A 22028-nucleotide genomic window follows, 5' to 3' on the forward strand; every position below is an offset into this window, starting at 1 on the left:
TGCCTTGTGCTGCTTTGACCTATATGGAGATTGATAACACACGGACCTCTATAACTATCAATTAGTATCGGATTAAGTTGATCGGAGAATACGATCACTGCAAAAGCTCAAAGTCTTGCCTACAGCTGAATCTACGCAACTCAGATCATTTCCTTGACTGTTTGGATTCTCTGGATGCAACATGGGCAATGTTTCAAACGTCAGCACGCTTGCAATCTATAGCCGACTTTGAGTGGCAGCTGGCCAGTCGATATCAATCAGCATCGTCTGACAGACCGCGCGCAATGCACCTTCTCTTTGAAGTTAGTCAGGAAATACAGATACTGGTAGAGATTGATAGAACTGATAAAGACCCTGAATGTCAGGTTTATCAGGATGATCGCTCCAGAAAGAGAAGGTCGTAAGCCGGTTTTCACGGGGATATCTTGAGCCAGCAGCTTATCAACCCCGCACGACGCGGCGTCTGTCAAGATGATAACGGGCACCTTATCACTCTTCGGTGCATCGTGTCCTCGGATGTTCTTTCGATAATACTAAGTCTAGACTTGCCCAGCTACCGAGTCATGGCTTGATGAGAATGTGGTGAGGACCATCTGGGTGCGATGCGACCGAGGTAGAGCATAGCGGTATTGTAGATGGACTGCATGTATGCAACCATAGCTTCTATACTGTTAGTCTGTCTTTCACGTTCTGATTAGGAATGCTTTCAGTCGTCGTGAAGCAATTCGCCTTCACGCACACGTTTCAGCAGAGCAAGGTCACAGTCGGAGCAGCAGTTTCCAGCGGATACCATTATGGTGATGGTATAGTCTATGGAAGTATCTTATCCTGCGTTTTGAACTGCGCTGGCTGTGAGAGAGTAAATTGAGCAATTGAGAGAAGAGAGTCGAGATCAACAAGTGGCAGTGACGATGGTCGGCGAGATTTTTGCTTGTTTGGGTTGTTTCCTTTTCTGTTTGACATGCTCGTGCGCCATCAGCAAAAGCAACGAGCAGAAGCTCGTCCATTCAGCGACAGCAAACCCCGATCACTGCAGTTCACGATTTTCGGAGTGGCATCTGGTCTATCAACAAATTTGTCATTTCTCGAATCAGTCAAATTGCCACTATCGAGTCGGTGAAGCGCATGAAGAACGACAGTTCGTCTCGAAGATTTCTCAACACCCCGCCGCTTTCCTACTATCGAAGGATAGAGCCGAGGAATCCACTTGATTCCACTTGGACCCTCGATAGTCATTGACGCCATTTCGGTGGTGGCACTGCCTCTGCTGGTGAGGAAACCGGGAGGATGCCAGACCGCTTCTTCTGTAGATCTTCCTCCCCACATCAACAAATACCATCACTCGATCCAACCATCAATCCCACCAAAGATCGTCACGAACGCCGGCTGTGATTGACTTTGAATGAATTGTTACTTTGTTAGCTTGCCACCTGGTTGGCATGTGGTGATGGGGCTAGGATAGCCCGAAGGCGCGTGGGTGAAAGACGAAGATCTACAAGGCGTCGTGCTTAGACGGCACGGGACTCCAGCAACCTACCTATCTAGCCATCTACTGACTAGTAAGTGAAGATTACCTGCTGTTTTCGCTTTGTTGCATGAACTATGGAGCCATAAGCACTTGGACTGAATCCTACTTTCGCTTCAGATTCGAAGATTCTACTCGCATGTGGACCGGCCCAACTGGCCATGGGACAAACCCGGTTTTCCTGCCCCAGCCGCCTTCGCTCCCCAACCTCGATACAATGTCCATTGTCCCCGACGTACTCCACCAGATGTAACTCAAAATTGGGCGTGGTAGAGATAACGAAGGTGGAAGCGAAGAGCAGAAAACTATACACACACAAAAGAATTGCATCATTGCTGAATTCCAGGCGGGTTCTAAACCTTGAATGAGCAATACGGCAAGTGTACTACCAGAAGCACGGCACTGCCGGGATTTCTGGAACCATCTCCCAGCCAGTCATATCCGAGCATTCAGGTCACCGCATCTCCGCAGGCGGGGACCAGGCTCAAGAAGGACAAAGAGAGACAGACCTTCGAAAAAAGCAAGAACATGAGAAAAGTGGAATATCCCCTCTCAGCTGCAGTGGACCCTAATACGAGTCCTTCCAACTGTGGCGCATAGCTTCTTGGAAGAAGAGCTCCAGATTTATTCATAATCGAACTCGTAAGATTTTGGTCTGTTTCTCCGCTCCGCCGAGCCGAGGGTATAGAGTAACGCGTCTCATCATTTGTCGATTGCCCAGGCAGGATCTATACCAAGCCACCTCTACACAGTGGCCGCGGGGAACGGGAAATCCCCAGACCCCAGGCAGAACCCAAGGAACAATAGCCATCCACAGCCCAATTTCCAAGGTCTCGGTACCAGCAGCGTGGCTGTGGAACCGACCAGACACCAAACAAGGGCGGTCCGGACGCAAGGAACATCATCCATGGTTTGACCTTGCAAGTGCTGCTCTCCAAGCAATCTCAGAAAGATGCGCCCGATTTGTCATCTCTGAATCTGTGAGATCACCCGTAACTAGCGAAATTAGAGCGTCGGCAGCGTTAGAGGGTGTCGTGTCAGCTCGATCAGCAATATCAGATTCAAAATCCCCTCCCTCCGATAAGCCGTCGATCCCCCTCACTTCCCATCATCCCGTGACCTTGTGCAGGCTGTCTACCCCAACATCCCTACGCAGTCATCGATCCACGACCGTGCTCATTGCCCATCATCAATAGTCAGATCCTTTGCCCAGACAGTTGATCGTCGACAGGGTAGTCATACCTCATTTCTATGTGTAGACCCGTACCAGAATACAGTGAGTGGATGTCCTTCCCAAAGTAGCATATCTACACGCAGGGATATATCCCTTGAGCCGTGTGCGAAAAAGAAAAGAGAAAATACTACGTACCAAATTATACCGTCTCAAGCAAAAGCAACACCTCAGCTGCATCAACAAGTCCAAAATTGGAACACAGTGACGTGGACCACTAACGCACCAGAATGCTGCAATTCCCCCGCAGAACCAGCAGATAGGCAACCAAGCAGATACTCACACGGGATTAAGCAATAGAGCTAAGTAATACATACACCACGTGGGTATGCATATGTACATGGTACATATTCTTCCACCCATTTAATGTGCTTATTCTGTGTACCATGCGGAGAAATAATACTTCTCCGAATATCCAGTGTTTGCAGGATTGTTCCCCTCATCAGCTGTTCACATATTCGAAACATCAGATTTGTCCACGAGGATCTCCAAAATATCCATGAGGGGTAAGTAGAATGCAAGATACATACACAAGCTGCATAATGAATCCATTAATAGAATCCTACACAAAACACAGTAGTGTATGTGCCAACATGTGATAAGAAAAAAGAAAAGAAATAGACTGAAATTAGCATTCAATAGATTGGAAAAATCTTCCGTCACACGGACATATACCAACTGAGAAATACATATTTCTCTTCTTATATTACATCATAGTAGAATAAACCTTTCTTCAAACTCAAGATAATCGATAGTACTACTAGTAGATAGATAGAACTCGATCAAACCTTGAATCCCTACAGGGTACTCACAGAATGAAATGGAATCCACAATGATAACACTACTAGTACCAAGAAAATATACATGGACAAAGAAGTCGGTCAGATGGGATCTTCAGGATCTACTCTGTATGAATAGGGTTACCATGCTTAGTACTAGTGATATCACACTTTGTGTGTGTGAAGTAGTGTGTATTCGAAATTGATCACTATCATTATACCAACAAATCACCACCCAAACAGGTAGAAGCCAAAAAGAAAAAAGGAAAAAGGAAAAAACAAAAGAAAAGAAGATATCTCCGTCAACAGTATGCTCAAGATGGAATATACAGCGGCCTAAGCCGACTGGTCTAAGCTTTTACGTGTAGTAGCTCAATTCCACTTCCATATCCTAATTAGCCACTGTAAACCAAACCAAATGATGATGCATTACTAGTAATTTCCCACAAAGAAATCAAATCAAATCACATCTAATCAAACCCATCTCCGGTAACATAACCACCCAGACCACGATATTAATGAAATATAATCTACCATTAAGGGTTCTCATCATTTACCCAGCAGATTACCTACATTAGTCTACGTAGTAAGTACTCTGTTAAAATTGACATGGTAAGCACTACTAAATAACTAAAACCACTCATATCCTTAGTTACTACGGAGTAATCTACTGAGACACCTCCCCGACACGGGTAAATTGCTTCTCAGGCCTAAATCAGCCTAGACCGGAATAAAAGACTTAATAATGAAGGTGTGATAATAATATATTGTAATATAATGGATATATAATGGGAGTGGATTACTGCGTAATATCATATAATAGCCAAGACAGGCGATGGATTCGTGCACGTGCGTTTTGCCTAGATAGTAGACTACTAACTAACTAGGCAGATATCTTTCCGGACTCTACGGACATACTTTAGAAAAGCCAAGTAAGTAACTAGGTAACTAACTTACTATCCAAGCACATGAAGGAAGCCATCGTGGGTACTGTAGTGTTTTCTTTTTCGCATCTACCTTAGTGAGATGGAGATAGTAGTTAGCTAAGTGCCCGGGCCGGGATCCCGTAGGCTGAGATGTCCCATTCCCATCCACACCCAATAAAACTCCATCATTGTCATCATCGCCACGAGGTATTTAGCGATGGTATCCAGTCTCCGTATCTTCTATCTCTCAGGCGAGTATCTCTAGTGGCGCCATATACTAACTAGTAGATAGTCCTTGGGCCCCGCCGCACAAGCTGAACTGAATGGACAGACGAACTGCGACCGAGCTTTTTTTTTCGCCAAAGAAGAAAGATTCTTTCTGATTCTCGCTCAGAGTTCAGATAGGTGGATAATTTATTTGTTGGGACAGGGAATGCAGGATGAATGATTCGCCTGTTCGGGGCCCAGCTCATTTCTTGGCTGCAGGAATTAGTGCACGACCGGACCACGATCTAGAGCGGAGCCCAAGCGCATGTTGACTGGGAGTCATACGAGGGGACTTGTATCTATCTAAACTAGATACAGATGGGTGTGTGTGTGTCCGTGGTCTACTGTCCTTAGTATCTAGGCTAAGTTAGTTGGGCTAATGGTTGGTGTGCTCCGTCTTCTTGCAGCGACCTGCATAGTCTCGCCCTGCATAGCATTTGCCGGCAGCCTTCGCTAGGAACAAGCTTCCCGGTCGGAGTAGAGAGTCTTGGACACCTTCTAAGGAAGGGAAGGGATGCGAACTAAATGCTCTAGAAGGATTGGCTTCGTTTGTTGCTGGAGAAACGCGCTCGCTTCTTGAAGAAAACCCTGCAGGAAGGTTTTTTTTTCTTTGTGTGCGTCGTACCTGGCATGCTTGCTCCCTTGCTAGCTAGCTAGCTAGCTTGTGGATGGTAGTAGCTCTGCTCGTGTTGGAATTGCCGCGTGAGAGAAATTTTTACGGCTTACTTCCCGACCCGAACTCCGTAGCTGCCGAGGTCCGCAGGGAAAAAGGAAAGGGAAAATAAAAGGAAAAAGAAAAAAAGGAAAATCCCAAGCGATAGTGCAAGCAAGTGTTGTGCGAAACTAGTGGCTGGAGAGAAAGCAGCTCTTTGGCTGAATGGTTATTGTTGTTATAATGACTGTTATGATAAGCGCGAGGTTCATTACTCTTTGACAGCTCTGCTTTCCACCTTCAAAAGGCCCGACTGATTAACTATTGAATGTTTAATTTGCAATCCGACTAGCTTAACGGACATTTGCTCAGGGATTACCCTCCTGTCAGTGTCAAAAGTGTCAAAGGGGGGTTCATTTTAAATGACGATGAGCAGTGGGAGACTGGGTCCCGGGCCAGTTTGAGCTTGTTCGTACGCCATCAATTGAGGCTGTGGACGGGAGAGCAGGCAGGAGGGAGAGAATAAGGGGGGGGAAGCTGGTAGCTCGTAGCTGCTTCAGGGAGCAGCTCGGAGACGCGGCTGGCGACGTTCCGAGTTTGAGCTTGACACGAACAGGCAAAGAAGAGAGAAAATCGGCGACGCGGCAGAACGGTCGCCAAGAGGTGCTCCAAGTGGGGATGCGTCCCTTTGTGCCGCGACGAAACAGACCGAGAACGGAGTCTATCCCCAAACCTCTTCCGTAGTATTTCCCACAGGATCCAGAATCGCTGTCCGTCGGGTGGCATCCGCCACCGCCGCACACGGGGAATCTACCCATCTGGAGCCGATGGGGGTCGACCCAGATGGAAGTGTTCGTCTCGTGTCTAGCAGTATCTAGTCCGATGTAGCATGAAGATAGCTACTCTCTAGGTTAAATGCTGATCCTGCCGATAGCAACATCGTACTTTTTTTTTTCTTTTGCTGTTACGCGGATAATGACTGATAGTGTCGCATGTACCGGAATTATGCTCAACGTCACGGCGATCAACGGGGAGAAAGTTCTCCGTGGTTTTCCGCTGAAAACGAACCAACTGTAGACTACAGAGAGTCAGAATACTGGGATAGAGCAATGAATATCAGATAGATACCCTGCAGGGAATTAATTCCCTCAAGAGGATGCTCAAAAGGAAGATTAAGCATATTGAGCAAACCCACACAGCCGCGTTGCCTGCATCTCACACTGCATCTAGGACCGTAGTTTGTATTAAGGGCGCTTGGAGAGAACGGCATGACCCTTCGGTTTGAGACTCGGAAAGCATCAGATTTCGGGCCCGGTCCCATTCCCCCTACCCACCCTGGGATCAATCAGTGATTGCTCAGCAAGCGCAAGCATGTAAGCAAAAAAGCAGGTACAGTCGCAGCCGGGTCAGCTAACTAAACTACTAAACCTCAGTTAGGCACAGTCCCCGTCGCAGTACGTAGTAACTTAAGCAGCAAAAGTGATGCGAGAGGTAAGGGCCCGCAATCACCGCACCTGCCAAAGCAACTGTACTACTACTACTTACGACTCTCTCCACCAGTCAGCCAGCTAGGACTTCTCCAATGAGCCACAGCGTCCAACTAAATGTAGACTAACCCTTAGCTTGTATGGGACCAGAACTGGGTCCATCTTCGGTCGGGGTCACACCTCCTTGCGGCAATGAGGCGTGGGCTCAGCTTTTCGGGTTAGATGCTACTTGGCCATCGTGCAGTACAGTCTAAATTGGACGGAAAGGGAAGGGAACTGCTGGGATTGTTGGATGGATGGTCACTTTCTTTCCCTTTATTTTCCTTCGCAAGAGATCCGAAGATCGAAACTGGGAGATAGATAGGAAAGAGACATACCATCAACGTCGTAACTCTGGGTGATGATGGATGGGATTCAAAATTGAGGAATACCCACGAGAGCCACATTACAAACAGAGTAGGTACTCACTGGCTTGGGGGTGACATCCAGTAATGGAAGTGACAGCACACTCCGCGGATGATCCGGCTGGAGACTGATGTTCGTAAGTAATTTAATTTACCCGTACCCTTTGAAGGAGGGAACAGCCGCACCGTTTGGCGATCGATTAGTAGATGCACTACGAGGGACTACAGCACTACTAGTAATAGGGAGGAGGGTGGCTGGTAGTGAGGGAAGAGAAAGAAAGAAAGCACGGGTAAACGAGGAAAGCACCACATCATACGAGATGGCAATCATAATCTATAGAGCCCCATAATGATATACATAAACATACAAGGATTGTGGAATAATCCATACCATATGGCATGAGACCTGGAATGTACACAGTTATTATTGCAGCTGGAGAGAACCCAAGTAGCAGTCAGTTGGAGAGAGACAACAACAACAACCACTCCAGCTCAGAAAGAGAGATACATCCATTTTACCGTATTACTGACTTAGTACTAAGGCAGCACTACGGCCGAAGACATCTGATGGGTTACACCAATAACAACGCAGGCCTCGGAGGTTCGAGTCTCCAGTGGCAGCTTTTTACTATCATCATTGGTTGTTTCCCCAGACCTCGGGCGCCTCTAATCTCCACCTGCCCTTGCTTTCCCCGGGCTTGGAAAGTCAATCGTTCTTAGGCGATACCCGGTCGTCGACTAGCAGAGAAAAGTGAGAGAGAGAGACACACACACACACACACACACACACGAAGGATTTGCCATCTGAGAGGTTGTGCGCGTGTGAGTCTGCAGCCCTTGCTGGACGAATGGAGCCATGTTCCTTCCACCCTGCATTTGGGCCCTATGGGGTTTATTCCCTTCATCCCATTAACCTAGGTAATTAAACAGCCCTCTGAGACGATGGCAAAGCCCTTCTTCTCCCCCGCTTGCCCATGGTTGCGGAAAGTCTAATCCTCCATACCTCCAATGGGAGGTTCATGGACGAACGGAGAGAATACCGCAGAATGATGGAGGATCGGCGCCTCCCTCTTGTCTCTGATGGCGGTGGTGGTGAACAGCGTCCAAGTTCTCGCCAGCGAGACCCATTGTGTTAGTCTGGCTTCTAGTCGTCAATTAGGGACATTCACACACGGGAGTGGCCCGTCAGGTGGATTCCTGCACATCGTTTTAAAAGCCAACGCTAAATTCGGCCGCTCCACTCCTGCGCATCGCCGACAAAGCATGATAAAGTAATAAAAATCATGGTGACACCGTAATAATAAAAAATAATAATATGAAATAATAACAGACCAAGATTAAGCCCCCAAAAGACAGATGGGGTGAGGGGGAAAGGAAAAAAAGAAAAATTTCCCAAATTTTGCTCAGATCAACGCCAACCAACGGATCCCATGGAGAAAAATGTCGAATGAAAATAAACTAAAATAAAATAGAGAATCAAATAAAATAAAATAAAATAAAATAAAATAAAGAGGAGACTTACCAAACCAACTAAAATCCCAGGCTAAACTCAACTAACGGTGCTTCCTCCCAAATCCGGTAGAATTGCTGGCTCCCTGCAACCTTCGCTCGTCCGGGTTGGGTCTCATCCCAAAGTCCGTTAATCCCAGCGAGAAGCACTGTCAGGCCGGGCCACTTCCTATTTCTTATTTGACCTTCGCCTTTTCCCCTCTTCTCCCTTGTTCTCTCCTCACTGCTTCTATTTATTCCTCTTACATCTTGCACGGTCCCCCGTCGTCGTCAAGATATCTTGCTGATCCGGCCAGCAGTGCTGTGCGCATCATTTTCTTTTTACCTCCTCCCCTTCCCCTCTCCGTGGTTTCATATATATTCATCTCCCTCCACCGTCCAGCTAGCTGGATTGCTCTTTGATCTTAAACCATTATAATCAATCTCCCTCCTATACCTTTTGATCCTTGATCGGATTATCTCCTCCCGATAATCATCATGTCTGCTGAACACCCTATTGAGAAGGATATGGCTCCTGAGAACGGCAGCAATGGCAGTGCTCCCTTGACCCACGAGTTGACCGCTGAGGAAACCGCCAGAGCTGCTGCGCGTTTCGGCTACGGACCCATGGCTCACGTCAACACCAAGGAGGCCAACCTGCGCCCCTTCGGAGGTGAATTCCAGCCTGGTCTGTACAAGTCGGTCGAGCAGCGCAAGTTCGCCAACCCGGCGCCTCTGGGTCTCTGCGCTTTCGCCCTCACCACTTTCCTCCTGAGTTTGATCAACATGGGAACCCGTGGTATCTCTGCGAACAACATTGTCGTTGGTCTGGCTTTCGGATATGGTGGTCTCGTTCAGTTGCTTGCTGGCATGTGGTAGGTACACCCCGTTACCACAACTCCCAAGATGAATTATGCTGATCGTTATTGATAGGGAAATGGCTGTCGGAAACACCTTCGGTGCCACTGCTCTGTCCTCCTACGGAGGTTTCTGGATCTCTTTCGCCATTGTCTTGACCCCCGGTGGGTTCGAGATCGAGTCGTCGATTGAATCCGCCGGTGGCGCCACCATGTTCTACAACTCGATGGGACTGTACCTGCTGGTAAGTTTTGAGCAATGGCTGGGAGAGTGAGCATCGCGCTAACTGTCCTCCTTAGGGCTGGTTCATCTTCACCACCATCCTGCTGTTCTGCACCTTGAGGTCCACTGTCGCCTTCTTCTGCCTCTTCCTGTTCCTGGACCTGACCTTCTTGCTGCTTGGTGTTGGTTACCTGCAGCGGAACTCTGCTGGCGAGCCCAACACTCCCGTCATCAAGGCGGGTGGTTTCTTCGGTCTCCTGGCTGCATTCGCCGCTTGGTACAACGCCCTGGCTGGTATTGCCGACAGCAGCAACAGCTTCTTCATCATCCCTGTTGCTCACTTCCCCTGGTCTCCCACTGCCCGTAGCCGTGCTAAGACCCCTCGTGAGACCGTCTAAGCCAGTCGCGTGGGTCCAGGCCATCGACATGGTCGCGATGAAAAGAGCCTCTTGAAAGAAAGAGTAATACACCTGCAGTTGTTATGTTTCAGATACCCATTCTAGTAAGGCCATTGCTGTGCGGGGAATGGTCCAGGTTGTAGACCATTTGAGAGGGTCTTGTGAAGACATGCAAGCCCTCTGCAGCGGGTCCAAACAATCCAGAGCAGTGTTTTGTTTATTGTGTTGGTTTCCATTGGGATATATAATATCGGAACCTGGGTTAATAATGATGGAGCAGTTCGTCGTCGAGTGCGACGGATATGGGACGCGTTGGTTTTGGATGTTTAGTTTTTTGTTAATGAAATGGTTAACCATGAATGAATACATGATTGATGTCAGCTTGACCATAAGTCCATGCTAGTGAGCCTACCTACCATTGAAACCCATCCTCACCCTGAGCATGAACAAACACATGCAAAGACACCCACAAGTCTTGCGCAGTCCCGAAAGACCTTATATACCGGAGCCCAAACAAAGAAAGAGTAAATAAGAAAAGAAAGAGAAAAAGAAAGCAAGAAACTATAACCTGCACGCAGCGCAACACAATGCAGTCTCACCCTCAAACCTTCGAAGAAAAGCTTCAATAGTTAGTAGTAATTCCCGACCGCAGGAAACAAAGAAACAATATCCCGGTCGCTCATACTTCGTCAACGTTGTAACTCTCCGACGTTGCACAAGTTTAATACCATGGAATAAATGAACGAGTTCAATCAAAGGCAAGTTAGTGTAAGTTGTAGGGCCGTTTCCTGTCAATTAGTAGTAGTAGTTCTGTTCACTCTCTTTGTGAATATACTTTGTTAGTGTATAGGATATAGTATAGCAGCAGTAGAACAGTTCTGAACAAGCAATGCACACACTCCGTGCAGAGTATAAGAGAATCTTGTTCCAATATACAGATAAAGAAATAATCTGAAGACAGGATTAAATAGAGTGAGAGAGAGAAGAAAAAAAGAAGCGCAAGGCTGGCAGCCATCGAGACCAAGACGTAACTAAGTATTTATCTCACCGACCGGCGCGCGCGGCAGAGACTCGGCGTTCGGGCGGGATTAGCTCGGACGGCGAATTCTCGGAAATGTCAGAAAAATAACCTCACCTGCACTAAGTTAGTAGTTCATTACTACTACGTAGTAGTTTTAGTTAAACTGATCCCGATCGATCGTCCAGTCCGCTGCTCCTGTCCGGGTTCTGCCGATGTGGAAAGGATTTCGGTGGACTTTGTTATGTAGTTGGTGTTCGTGTTAGTGGATTCTTCTTTTTCTTTTTCTTTTTTCTTTTTTTTCTGCAAGGCTATCTTCAATCATGTTTTTCGTGTTTGGGGGGGGGGGTTTCCCTTTTTTCTTTTGTTGGTGTGGGAGAGGGCGTGGCTGGTTGGGGTTGTTTCATTGGGAGGCAGCTGCTTGATCGATTGCTATGGGTGAGGGATTTTTTGCACAAGGCTTGGTTTTTGAGGCTTACTGTCCTGTTTTCGGGCTTGGTCGGGTTAGGATCCCGGATGGGGTGATATCTGGGATGGTGGGTATTTGGTTGATCGTCTTGTTTTCATTATCAAGGGATCATGTGTGGGTAAGGAGTAGTAGTATGGGAACCGTGAGAACTAATGGCAGCAGTGTCATATATACCGTGTCTCATTAATATATCATACATGCCACATGTAACATGCGATCAGTCCTATGTTTGAGTGTTATGTCGGGTCTATATACATTCGTGCGGTGCGCGGAGCTTTATCTCAATTTCATCCCATAGTTCTCGTAGCGGAGTCAGATAACTCCGGTCCGCATAGAAAAAGCCCAGAAGTAGGGCTCGGAGTTCTTGCCACGAGTGGATGCTTCCGTCTTCTCGAAGTACCGAAACAAGCTCGTTCACGAAAAATGTCCGCTCCGGTAGCAGCCGCGAACTGCACGCCCCGATGAACAGGATCCAGATCAGCACATCCCGGCACAGTTCAAAGTATCCAGCACTCATCGTGCTTTCCAGCGCTAAACGAAGCGCAGTCACAGGTTTGGGGAACACCGGCGCGATGTGCGGGTAGAAGCCCCAAATGACGGTGTTATGGAACACCAGGCATGCCAGCCGAACGCAGCCTTCGATGGTGGCTTCCATCTTGATTTCGCCTGTCGCCGTGTAACGGTCCTCATGGAGGGAGTACTCGACGTACAGGACTTCGGTGTTGAAGTAGTCCTCCGTCTCATCGTCAAATTCTTGGTATTGCGTTGTACTTTTGATCCATTCGCAGTACCACGTCAATGCAGCCAGGTCATATATCATCTTGGACATGGCATCCCCAAAGATGCCGGGTATCTCAATTAATTGTGTCAAACGCGTAGCTAAAATTAGTAGATCGTCATTAGGAGGCATAAGTGCCAATTGCGAGGGACGGGCGTAACGAATAAAAGGGAATATGGGCTTGGTGCCGGCCATGCACGCCACACGGATGTCAGTCCTACTTGAGTCAGTCGCGGCCCACAGACTCCACCAGAGCTTGGGATTAAACTGACCATGATATCTGGAATCGAACGTCGGGCGGCACATCCGCGAAGGTTTTCCTCATACCTACCATCTGCCGGAGGCCCGCCAGATGGATTTTGAGATAGTCGGCATTGCCAGATGCAATCTGACCCGTTAGCTAACCTCTGGCATGAGTGTTCTAGAGTACGAACCTCAATCGTCAAAAGGATTGACACGGCGGCGATCAGCTGGTCACTGGAGGCCTTGATCGGATCCGACAATCCCTCATTGACTAGTTTGATTGTCTCACCCCGATGGTGGAATGTGTCCAGAAGTAGCACGCTAGAACGCCGCTTATTGGGGTCCGTCAGCGGGAGCTCCCCTGCTGCCAAGGCGGAATTCGACGCCGCTACACATATACAAGCGTGCAATGATACTGGATCTTGTTGGACTAATGCGGTCCAGTGATCCCGCAACTTAGGTCCATACCGGCGCTGCAGAGGATATGCCTGCTGAGTCAGGTCGAAAACTGCACAAGATCGTTAGAACTACGCCTTTCAAACTATTGTAAGCCAACCTACAGTGCTGAAGGTGTCGACACATACGGTCCGACATGACCGTATGCATCGAATTGAACGGGTCGGTGGCACCGCCCAAATAAGCCCACGGAGTTGCAGACTGCACGGGCGCGAGAGCATTTTGCGAAGAAGGAGTTTCGATGCTGTAGTTGTCCACTGTCTCGGCAGAAACAGCTGGGTAACTGCCCGCGTCCGTAACCACCAGCTCTTGCTGCGGTACTTCCTTCTGTCGCTGTTCGGGCGATGATGAACCAGAGGATGAAGAAGAAGAGGAAGGAGAATCGGAGACAATTCGCGTGCCGAAGGAGGAGGATTCGGTGACACTTGGTTTCGGGAAGGATCCGGTAGAAGGGGCCGAAGAAGCCGGAGCTGCAGCTGACGAGCTGGAGGCTGTAGTTTCCACGGGCTGAAAGGCAAGGTGTTTCCAGGTTTTGCTCTTGTAGCGTTTCGTATTTTCTAGCCTTTTCTTGCGGTTGTGCTCGGACATAACATGGGAACGAATGCGCTTGAGTGTCTCCTCCCTGGTACCTTCGGACACGGACTGTGGATCGGTATGCACCCAGAACAATGTCGATTTCCCCGCGGCGGCATTGTTGGACTTCCGCGGTTTGCGGGGTTTCGTGACCCCGTTCCTGTTTACATCCTGCCGGGTAGATTCGGTGGTGAAGGTCTGCGCGTCGGCATGGACGGGGGCCGGAGGTATTGATTGCTGGGGCGGCGGCGGGACAGGGCCATAAGCCAACGGTTGGCTGGATGTCGAGATCGGATAATTGTAGGGATGATGATGATGTTGATAGGTATTATTATTAATAGTAACCGGATGGACAGCAGTGGTGGGAGGGGCCCAAGCAGCTGGTTTGCTCAGCACAGGCAAGACGTGCTCGTGGTCGGTGGCCAAAGAGCGCGCCGTTGGCTGATAGAGGTGGGAATTTCTAGCGTCCATCGCACGCGCGAGTCTAAAAGTATTATTCACAGATCCAGCTGGCGATCTTCATCGACGTTCATCGTTCTAGAATGGGCGAAAATCGAACGATAACCGTTTAGGCGGAAGGTGGGAATTGAGGATGATGAGAGAAGAATCCGGGGGTGAAAGGATGGATGAAAGAGGGAAAAGCTGAATGGTCAGCGCACTGCCCTTATCAGGAAAAGCCCATCTCTCGGAAGGTGGATGTTCAGGGAGGAGGTGGAAGGGAAGGATGCCGAAAGAGAAGTAGTGGTAGTACTAAGTGATAGTAATAACGAGGAGTGAGAGTGTGAGTGATTGGGGAAGGGCCGATGATTGATTGATTGAGTGGGAGGAGGAGGAGAGGGGCTGCAAAGTGGAGGGGACAAGGAACTCGAATTGGGTAAGGCCCAGCGAAGAAAAAAAATTTTTTGAAAAAGATAAAAAATGAAAAGGAAAAAAAGAAAACAGAAATTATCAAGCAGCCAGTCGAGGAGATTTAATTCCTGTTCCTTGTTTTCCCTTTTTTTTCTTAACCCCCGTTCCTTTTTTTTTCCCTTATTTTCCTTCCCGTTCTAATTTTCTGCTTGTCTGGACGCGTAGCCAATGATCGGTTTGTTTGGCGGCCAACAATACCGGAACAAATGCAGGCACAGGTACATAAACGAGTCACCCTGACAGGTTCCTAATCGCTTCTTCGATCAATCACAGAATAAGGTCGAAACAATATGATGATAACGGCGCACAACAATGGTAATCCCTCATGATGAACAACAATACAATGACTGCAACAGAATAGACACGAGGTCCAGATCTCGGATGTTGCAGTAGCCGGTGCCGGGTGGAGCAGCAACTTAAAAATTCTCGATGCGAATTGGAGACTCTAAACATGAGTAATACATTGCATTACGAGTATCCGCAGGTTATTAATAGTAGGGGCGACCACATTTAATATCATCCAGAAAGTAGTGCCCCGACTTGTTATGCACCTTAGGAATCAGATAGATAGTATCGAACTTTTCAGACAAACAATGAGAGTGTGTGATGAGATACTACTTCCTACATGTTTGATCGATACTACCGTAAGCACACACAACCACACACACTAATCATTTGACCACTCAGGCACAACCCTCCTCCTCTTCCTCCCCCCCCGTACTTCCGCGGGTTCTCTCTGGCACATACAGAAAACCGCGTTAGTCGGAAGTTAAAATCCAGCCCCAAGACCAGCAGGAGACATCCGAAAAACCCATAACAAACCGGCGGGCTCCACTCTCTCCGATCGGAGGAGATCGGACAAATATTCCCTCCTGGATCGTTTTGGAGGGTTCTCCTTGCGCGGTCAAAAATATGATGTATCTCCTCCTCCCCTTCCAGACCAACCGAACACCGAGAACACCACTTCGGTTAAGTGTGCTCAATATAATTGTGCATCGCCAGTCAACCACCAACATAGCCAGAGATATATTAATATCTGTCAATTGCCCGACTCCACGGCAATCAAACTTGCGACTCCACGTACGTCATGTCAAGAAAGTCTTCAGGGCTGACACTTTTGCCGGCTCCTTTCCCAACAGGCAGGCACGCCCGTCCGTCGGGGAGAAACTAAAATCGAGCCAAGACGGTTTGATCCACCGCCATTACGATTGACCGCAACGGTTTGAGCACGTCATTCCAGATTGTCCGTTCCGCTCTGTACGACCCTCCTAAGGAATAACGGTTCTTATTATGTTTTAGATCAAGTTTGCCAGACAATTAATAGAGTAATTAACTATTTAGTGTTGTTGATATTCGGTTTCATATAGTCCTCTTTTTCTTTGATGATGTTTCACTCTCACACCATGGTTTCCCACACTCAGATCCTTCCACTAGTGTGTGGTAAGCAAGAAACTAACAACGCCCCAACAGCCACTCAGCCAGCCAACCCGCCAACCAAACAGCAAAAGCACGCACAGGATGCTATGCTGCCTGCATCTACCTGCACTGCGCCTTGACTGCTACCTTTCGTGCAGCGATCGCCCATACTTGAAGTATACAGGGATAAAAACCAACAATCCGCTCTTGGCTCCCCGTGACTTTTCCCTCCCTCTCTCCTTTCCTCTGTGTATGTGCCGTTGGCTTACATACTTTCCCCTGCGGATTTCATGCACACGAGTCAGGCCAGTCTCAAATGTACATGCCTCCCGTTTGTTATCGTTGCAGTTGCACAGAGTTACATCGGGAGGTGTTGTGGCCTACTAAACTTGACCGCAACATGGCCGCCAGGTTACGTCCGAATCGGTCTCCCTGCATGTGTCTCTAACCACGTAGTAACTAGTGGGCGTTTTGCTATTTACTCATTAGTCTCCATAAGACTCCATCCAGATCGGGCACTCAGGTCCGCACGCTAGGACCAATATGCGGTTTTATCACTGTGTAGTATTACGATGATATTGTAGTTGTGGCTTGGTAGATATATCGCTACGAATGATATTAACTAACTAATTAATTCAGTCAGTTGCTTAGTTACTACTAAGTAGTTAGTTAACTGACTAGTGTGTCACGGCGATCCTGCATCCGCTGACTAAAACGCCGAGGAGAGAAAAATTTTACGAGAAGTTCCGATATATCTCATCTTGATTGAAGCACGGGACAAAGAATGTTTTGGGATGATGACGGCTGTCATATCCGCTTGCTACTGGGCTAGGACCGATCCTTTGGGTTAGCTGGATGTGCAAAAGGGGTTGGGCGTGGATATAACTGGCTCCTCACTCAGTGTTCTACTAGATAGAAAGAGAATCATACGGAGTCCGGAGTAACTCGATCCCAAACCTCCATTGCTAGTATATTAAATCACTCAAAATGTCGAAAAAATCTTTGAGTGGTTTATACTCTTAGCGACGAGTAGACATCTCAATTCCCAAAACTCAGTCGGCAGGTATATACACATCTAGAAGTGGATACGGGATGGATTCCCACTCTCTAGGTGGGCCAAACTAGGATAAAAACCGACTAGCTAGACTAGTAGCTAGCCATCTTGACCAACAATTCTTCACCACACGAAAACAGCAGCAGCAGCAGCACAGTATCAACAACACGTACCTCGTACCCCTTATACGAAGATACGCATAGAAGAAGCCTATCTAGTACCAAGTATCTAGTTACTTAGTTAGGAAGGAAACACGGATCCCGCAACGCCCATCAAACTCTATCTAGACTCATACTGAAACACCAACAGCGGCAACTTCCTACTAACTAAGGAGTACTAGGCTACTAGCAGTCATATCAACCCACCCGTGGACTGTGATTTAATTAATGTCTATCGGAACGAGCCGATCGGTCTGCACCCGGTCCACCGTTAGTTGATCCAGTCCAATGCGCGCCAAGGTACAAGTCAACCAAACAGATCGCAGGTTTGCTGGTTGGTTGAGGTCTGGGCACATCTGCTGAGAGGTGTTGGATCGGGTATGCCGGCTTCGCCTGGATGAAAAAGAAAAGAGAGTGTGTAAGTTGAGTGTTAAATGTGGATAAAGTGGACTTGAGGACATTGTCTGGACGCGTCGGAGATTCAAACCTGGTGACAAGTTACTTGGCCCGGCATACCGGGATGAAAAGTTCCGTGCGTATGAATGATGCGGGTTTGATTGGTTGGTGGTGGATGGGTGCTCGGAGATTTGATCGTGTTGGAAGCTGTCTACTAGTACTACTAGTAGTACTTAGTTTTACTATCTAGCGTGGTTTATAGAGTATGGATTGGTGGTTTTTTGGGCTTTGTGGTCGAGTTCAAAATGCTCGGTTGTTTGCTTTCTAACGGACTCAACAGAGGACGGACGGAGCAAGGCACTAAATATAGTAGAGTACTAGTAATAGCCGAGGAAGATTGGAGGATTGAGATTATATTATTAATGCCCAGATATTGGCCTCGCTTTCTCAATAAAACACGAGTCATTGGCTCTGAAGCAATATCCGATAATTGAACCTCGGATTTCCCGGCTGCATGAGAAGGCAAAAATTTGGGAGTCTGGGTTCGCCGCTGCGGCTTTTCAGCAACGGATTCAATCTGGTGCAATTTCTCTGTCTCGTTTCTCGTTAGAACCCCATGCTATAATCTCTTGATCCTGCTGCTGAAAGGAAGTAAACATTCCTTTCTCGGACACTTTGTAACTTGGGGTTTATATGCTCGGGAATCATAGTAATCCTTGTATAGACGAACCATTGGGAACAGACACATAACTAAACCCCGTTATGCCTGGCTTCCTGCTCTTTTAAAGAACCTGGACAGACTTAATAGTTATGATAGCTGTCTTCAAGAGGTTCTTTGAGCTTTAAGCAAAGAAAGAGACCTGCTGGATACACTATGCCCAGCACTGGGAATGCGCAGACCTACGTCTATAAAGCCCCCTTGAGTTTGGGAGCAGTAATGTGAGGGATATTTACCAGCTCCTATCCGTACTAAATGTAAGTTGAAAGCAACGAAGCCCTTAGACCAGAATATATACCATGGTACCCACGAGATATGACACATTTCGACGAATTTCTCGAGGAGCAGGAGGAGAAATGGTCAATAACAAAGTACCAAGCCTTGGTTGCTTCTGTAATAGAACACTTTCCTAAGCCAGCAGTAAGCGCACTCCGCCCTCATCCTCGAGCAGTATCAAGCAGACTTGACTGGGGATTGTGGTTGCCGGGAAATATCTGACTAACATACTATTCCCACCACAATTAGGTTTGCGATGGCCAATTGAGTGAGTAATAGAGAGCCAGTGTACTGTGGATGCTAGAGTATCCTAATCCTCCAGCTTGTATTGGCCTTAAGATGTTATCTACTTAGTTGTCTGTGGTGTAAAGCCATTCTGAATTCACTTGACTGCCAAAAGTGGGAGCATATGTCCTACGAAAGCCTCGCTGATGGCTCTCTCCACATTGACCCCATGGCAGCAATGACATCAACGATGAACCCGAAAAGTTGTATACAAGGCTATCATACGATCACAATAGTACTGGACGCATCCTGATGGGTAGCGGCGTCCAATTTGCTGACTGATTATCAATCCTCGAGGGAAAGCCACATAATTTTCCGTCCAAGGAGTCACGCTTTGTCGTCAGTCTCATATTAGTTATACTACGTATGCGGGGACTATTCAGTTGCTCTATAGCAGTAAAGGCGAAGATCTCAGACTGAGCGAACGACTAATTACACAGGGAGTCAGTCGAGCAATCGATCGTCGAGGGTTAACTAGGAGGGGTTCACAAGGGCCAGGTCGTCGATCTCCCCTTGCTGATAGCCGGCACTCATGCAGGTTGGTCCCAAGTACTGCCCTCATATTACTGGCTAGGTTTTACTTATCATAGATACAAACGGGAAGTGGTTTCAAGCTGCTGCAATCCTTTGTTATATTGTCTTGTCACCGGACATCTGCTATCGCTACATGGTCAACGGTCGGGGCCGCACTGCGAGCCCCGCCATTATGCTTTCAAACACTCAATGAAGAAACCCAATGCAAGTCAATAAAAAGAGTATTATAAGGAGACATAGGTATGTCCTAACACACTATCTTGTTTCCGTGTGGCGTTGTAGAGATCAGAATTGTTTGTAAGCAACGCTATGATAGCCCCGGGCGCGGGAAGATTGGCACAGTGTCCAGTTGCTCCAAACCTCCCATTGTGCCCTGTTGTCCACCGACATGCCACCCTTGACCTGTCTGCTGGTTCACAAAGGCGCTCTGACGGAAAGGATTCGTGCTCCCTGTAGGGTTTGGTCGCAGAGGAGCCGCAGCTGGAGGTTGCAGGCCCTGTGACTGCGGTGGGGGAACAGAGGACGCACGGGCAAACGGATTGGTTCCCGTTCGCTGAGCTTGAAGTGGCGCTGGCTGTTGGGGCGCTTGCGGCTGCGCCTGCGGGAAGGCTTGAGGGACACCGGTTTCGACCTGAGGGTTGACTGTTGATAAACGTCGTGCGAAGGGGTTCGTATTTTGGCGGTTAAGGGGGGTGGCAGGCGTGGCCGATCCGGTCGGCGTGCTCATTAACATTGATTGTCTGAAGGGGTTGGTTGACTGTGGCTGCAATTGCTGCTGGGCCATTGGCATTTGTTGCTGCTGGGAGAATGCGCTCATGTCATGTTGTGGGATGGGTGCGAGGTTTGACTGGAACCCGTATGTCTGGGGCTGCGCCGAATAACCACCAAATCCAGCCCCCGTGTGGTTGGGTTGAAGAGGTTGGGGGGCCTGCTGCTGCTGGCCAAACTGCTGGATATTCTGCGGCGCAAATTGGTTTCCAAACGCCGCTTGTTGGTCAAACCCAGTGGGTTGGGGCTGCTGGAAGCCCGTCGGTTGCGCGTAGAAGGCCTGCTGCTGCGGTGGAAATCCGGTTTGCTGGAACTGCATCGCCTGTGGTTGCTGCTGTAATTGCGCTTGCTGGAACGGATTGGTCTGGGCCATCGGCTGCTGATTCTGCTCGATTGAATCAAAGAAGTCGATAAGGTCCGATTGGTTTGACTTCTGTGTCTGTGGGTTCGGCTGGGTTTGAGGCCGGGCCGGCATAGTGTTCGAGTTGCTCACGGCCCGATCGCCTGTCGCAGTTTTACTCACAGGCGGAGGAGTTCCGCCGCTCTTCCCTTGCTTTCGTGCCAAATATTCGCGCCGGCGAAGGTTGAAATCCGGGTCATTGAGATCGTCCTCCAGAAGTCGCGTCAGATCCGTAGAAGCATGTTTGAGCTTGGGGATCTCCAATCGCGTCGCAGCCTGGAAATGCCTGGCAACTCCCAGAAACTTCACAACTTCTTCCGTTTGGGCAGTAAATGTCTTGTATATTTCCAATGCACGTTCGCTGTCGGGTCGCGACATTTCAAAATAATGCTCTGTGCGCAGTCCAGTCAGCGCATGCCATGGGTTTGCTAAGCAGAGCACCTACCAAGAACGTTTATTGTTCCTTCATTCATCACTGAATACAATGTCAGAAGATCCAAAACCAGTAAGCGAAATGCGGTCAACGATATTTCGTTCTCGACGTCGTCAGTGAGAAGCTGAAACATGTCAGTGATAAATGTCATGATGCAAGGGAAGGAATGAGATGACCCACGTCACATTTGAGCAGTGCATGGATCTGATGTTGAACTATTTCCGTCTCCCTCAGAAGTCCCTTTTCTACTGTCAGTCTCTTCATTCGACCTTGTCCGCTTCGCACATAGTCGGTCTTTGTATCCTCGAAGGCACGCGCACGCGCGATCAGATAATCGGAATATCTTCGAATATTATGGCCTTGCGATTGTACTGTAACACCTAGGTGTTAGCAATCTCTCGTGCATGTTCTGAAATTGGCTCCCACCTTCTGAGAATCCACTGATCGCAAGTCTTCTGGGGTTCTCTGCCATATACTGCAATGTAGCGTCCAGCTGTCCTTCCCTTATCATTAAGTGGACAACAATAAGAGCTTTGAAAACAATGGTCCATGTTGAGTCGCGAAGTCGAAGCTGCAGCGTCCGAAAAATCTCTGCAACACCTGCCTCGCCTGTATGTGTCGCAACAAGAATATGTTCAATGTATTTGGATTTGGGGGCCGCAAGCTGTTGATGAAGACCAGATTGTCAGCACTTGCGCAAGATCATCCATCCCCTGAAAAGGCATGGAACCTCCTACCAACCTTTATCTTGGTGGCTCCCTTCACCGACTTCTCAAAATTTTGAGACATGTTCAAAGATGGCTGTCCTCCGTCACAGCAATTGGTCGGAAACAGAAATCAGGGGAATCTGGCAGGCAGCTGGATTTGAGGTGGAGGGGGGTTTCGGGGTGGAACGATAACCAGATCG

General features: G+C 48.2%; 6 protein-coding genes across 6 annotated transcripts; 2 read left to right on the forward strand and 4 right to left on the reverse strand.

The window, feature by feature from the left end:
- Positions 1-4280: 4280 nt before the first annotated feature.
- On the forward strand, positions 4281-4571 carry An07g08780 (uncharacterized protein; the record flags this gene model as incomplete). The annotated part of the gene is made up of 4 exons (XM_059748670.1): positions 4281-4286; positions 4359-4384; positions 4427-4467; positions 4501-4571. The coding sequence occupies 4 exons, from the start codon at positions 4281-4283 to the stop codon at positions 4569-4571; spliced, it is 144 nt and encodes a 47-aa protein (XP_059601067.1).
- Positions 4572-5104: 533 nt separating this feature from the next.
- Positions 5105-5360, reverse strand: An07g08790 (uncharacterized protein; the record flags this gene model as incomplete). The annotated part of the gene is made up of 2 exons (XM_059748671.1): positions 5105-5316; positions 5354-5360. 2 exons carry the CDS (start codon positions 5358-5360, stop codon positions 5105-5107), a joined length of 219 nt encoding a protein of 72 aa, XP_059601068.1.
- Positions 5361-5793: 433 nt separating this feature from the next.
- An07g08800 (uncharacterized protein) lies at positions 5794-8399 on the reverse strand (the record flags this gene model as incomplete). Its single annotated transcript, XM_059748672.1, has 10 exons — positions 5794-6254; positions 6449-6458; positions 6600-6715; positions 6926-6980; positions 7048-7092; positions 7336-7399; positions 7433-7605; positions 7640-7677; positions 8058-8154; positions 8301-8399. 10 exons carry the CDS (start codon positions 8397-8399, stop codon positions 5794-5796), a joined length of 1158 nt encoding a protein of 385 aa, XP_059601069.1.
- Positions 8400-9257: 858 nt separating this feature from the next.
- On the forward strand, positions 9258-10237 carry An07g08810 (uncharacterized protein; the record flags this gene model as incomplete). Its single annotated transcript, XM_001391918.3, has 3 exons — positions 9258-9634; positions 9693-9861; positions 9917-10237. The coding sequence occupies 3 exons, from the start codon at positions 9258-9260 to the stop codon at positions 10235-10237; spliced, it is 867 nt and encodes a 288-aa protein (XP_001391955.1).
- Positions 10238-11971: 1734 nt separating this feature from the next.
- An07g08820 (uncharacterized protein) lies at positions 11972-14245 on the reverse strand (the record flags this gene model as incomplete). The annotated part of the gene is made up of 4 exons (XM_059748673.1): positions 11972-12719; positions 12775-12890; positions 12937-13253; positions 13330-14245. The coding sequence occupies 4 exons, from the start codon at positions 14243-14245 to the stop codon at positions 11972-11974; spliced, it is 2097 nt and encodes a 698-aa protein (XP_059601070.1).
- A 5582-nt stretch (positions 14246-19827) lies between these two features.
- On the reverse strand, positions 19828-21910 carry An07g08830 (uncharacterized protein; the record flags this gene model as incomplete). The annotated part of the gene is made up of 5 exons (XM_001391920.3): positions 19828-21080; positions 21134-21245; positions 21302-21492; positions 21548-21785; positions 21863-21910. The coding sequence occupies 5 exons, from the start codon at positions 21908-21910 to the stop codon at positions 19828-19830; spliced, it is 1842 nt and encodes a 613-aa protein (XP_001391957.1).
- Between the last annotated feature and the right edge of the window lie 118 nt (positions 21911-22028).

Source organism: Aspergillus niger (genome assembly GCF_000002855.4).
Source record: "Aspergillus niger supercontig An07".
NCBI classification, from domain to species: Eukaryota; Fungi; Ascomycota; class Eurotiomycetes; order Eurotiales; family Aspergillaceae; genus Aspergillus; species Aspergillus niger.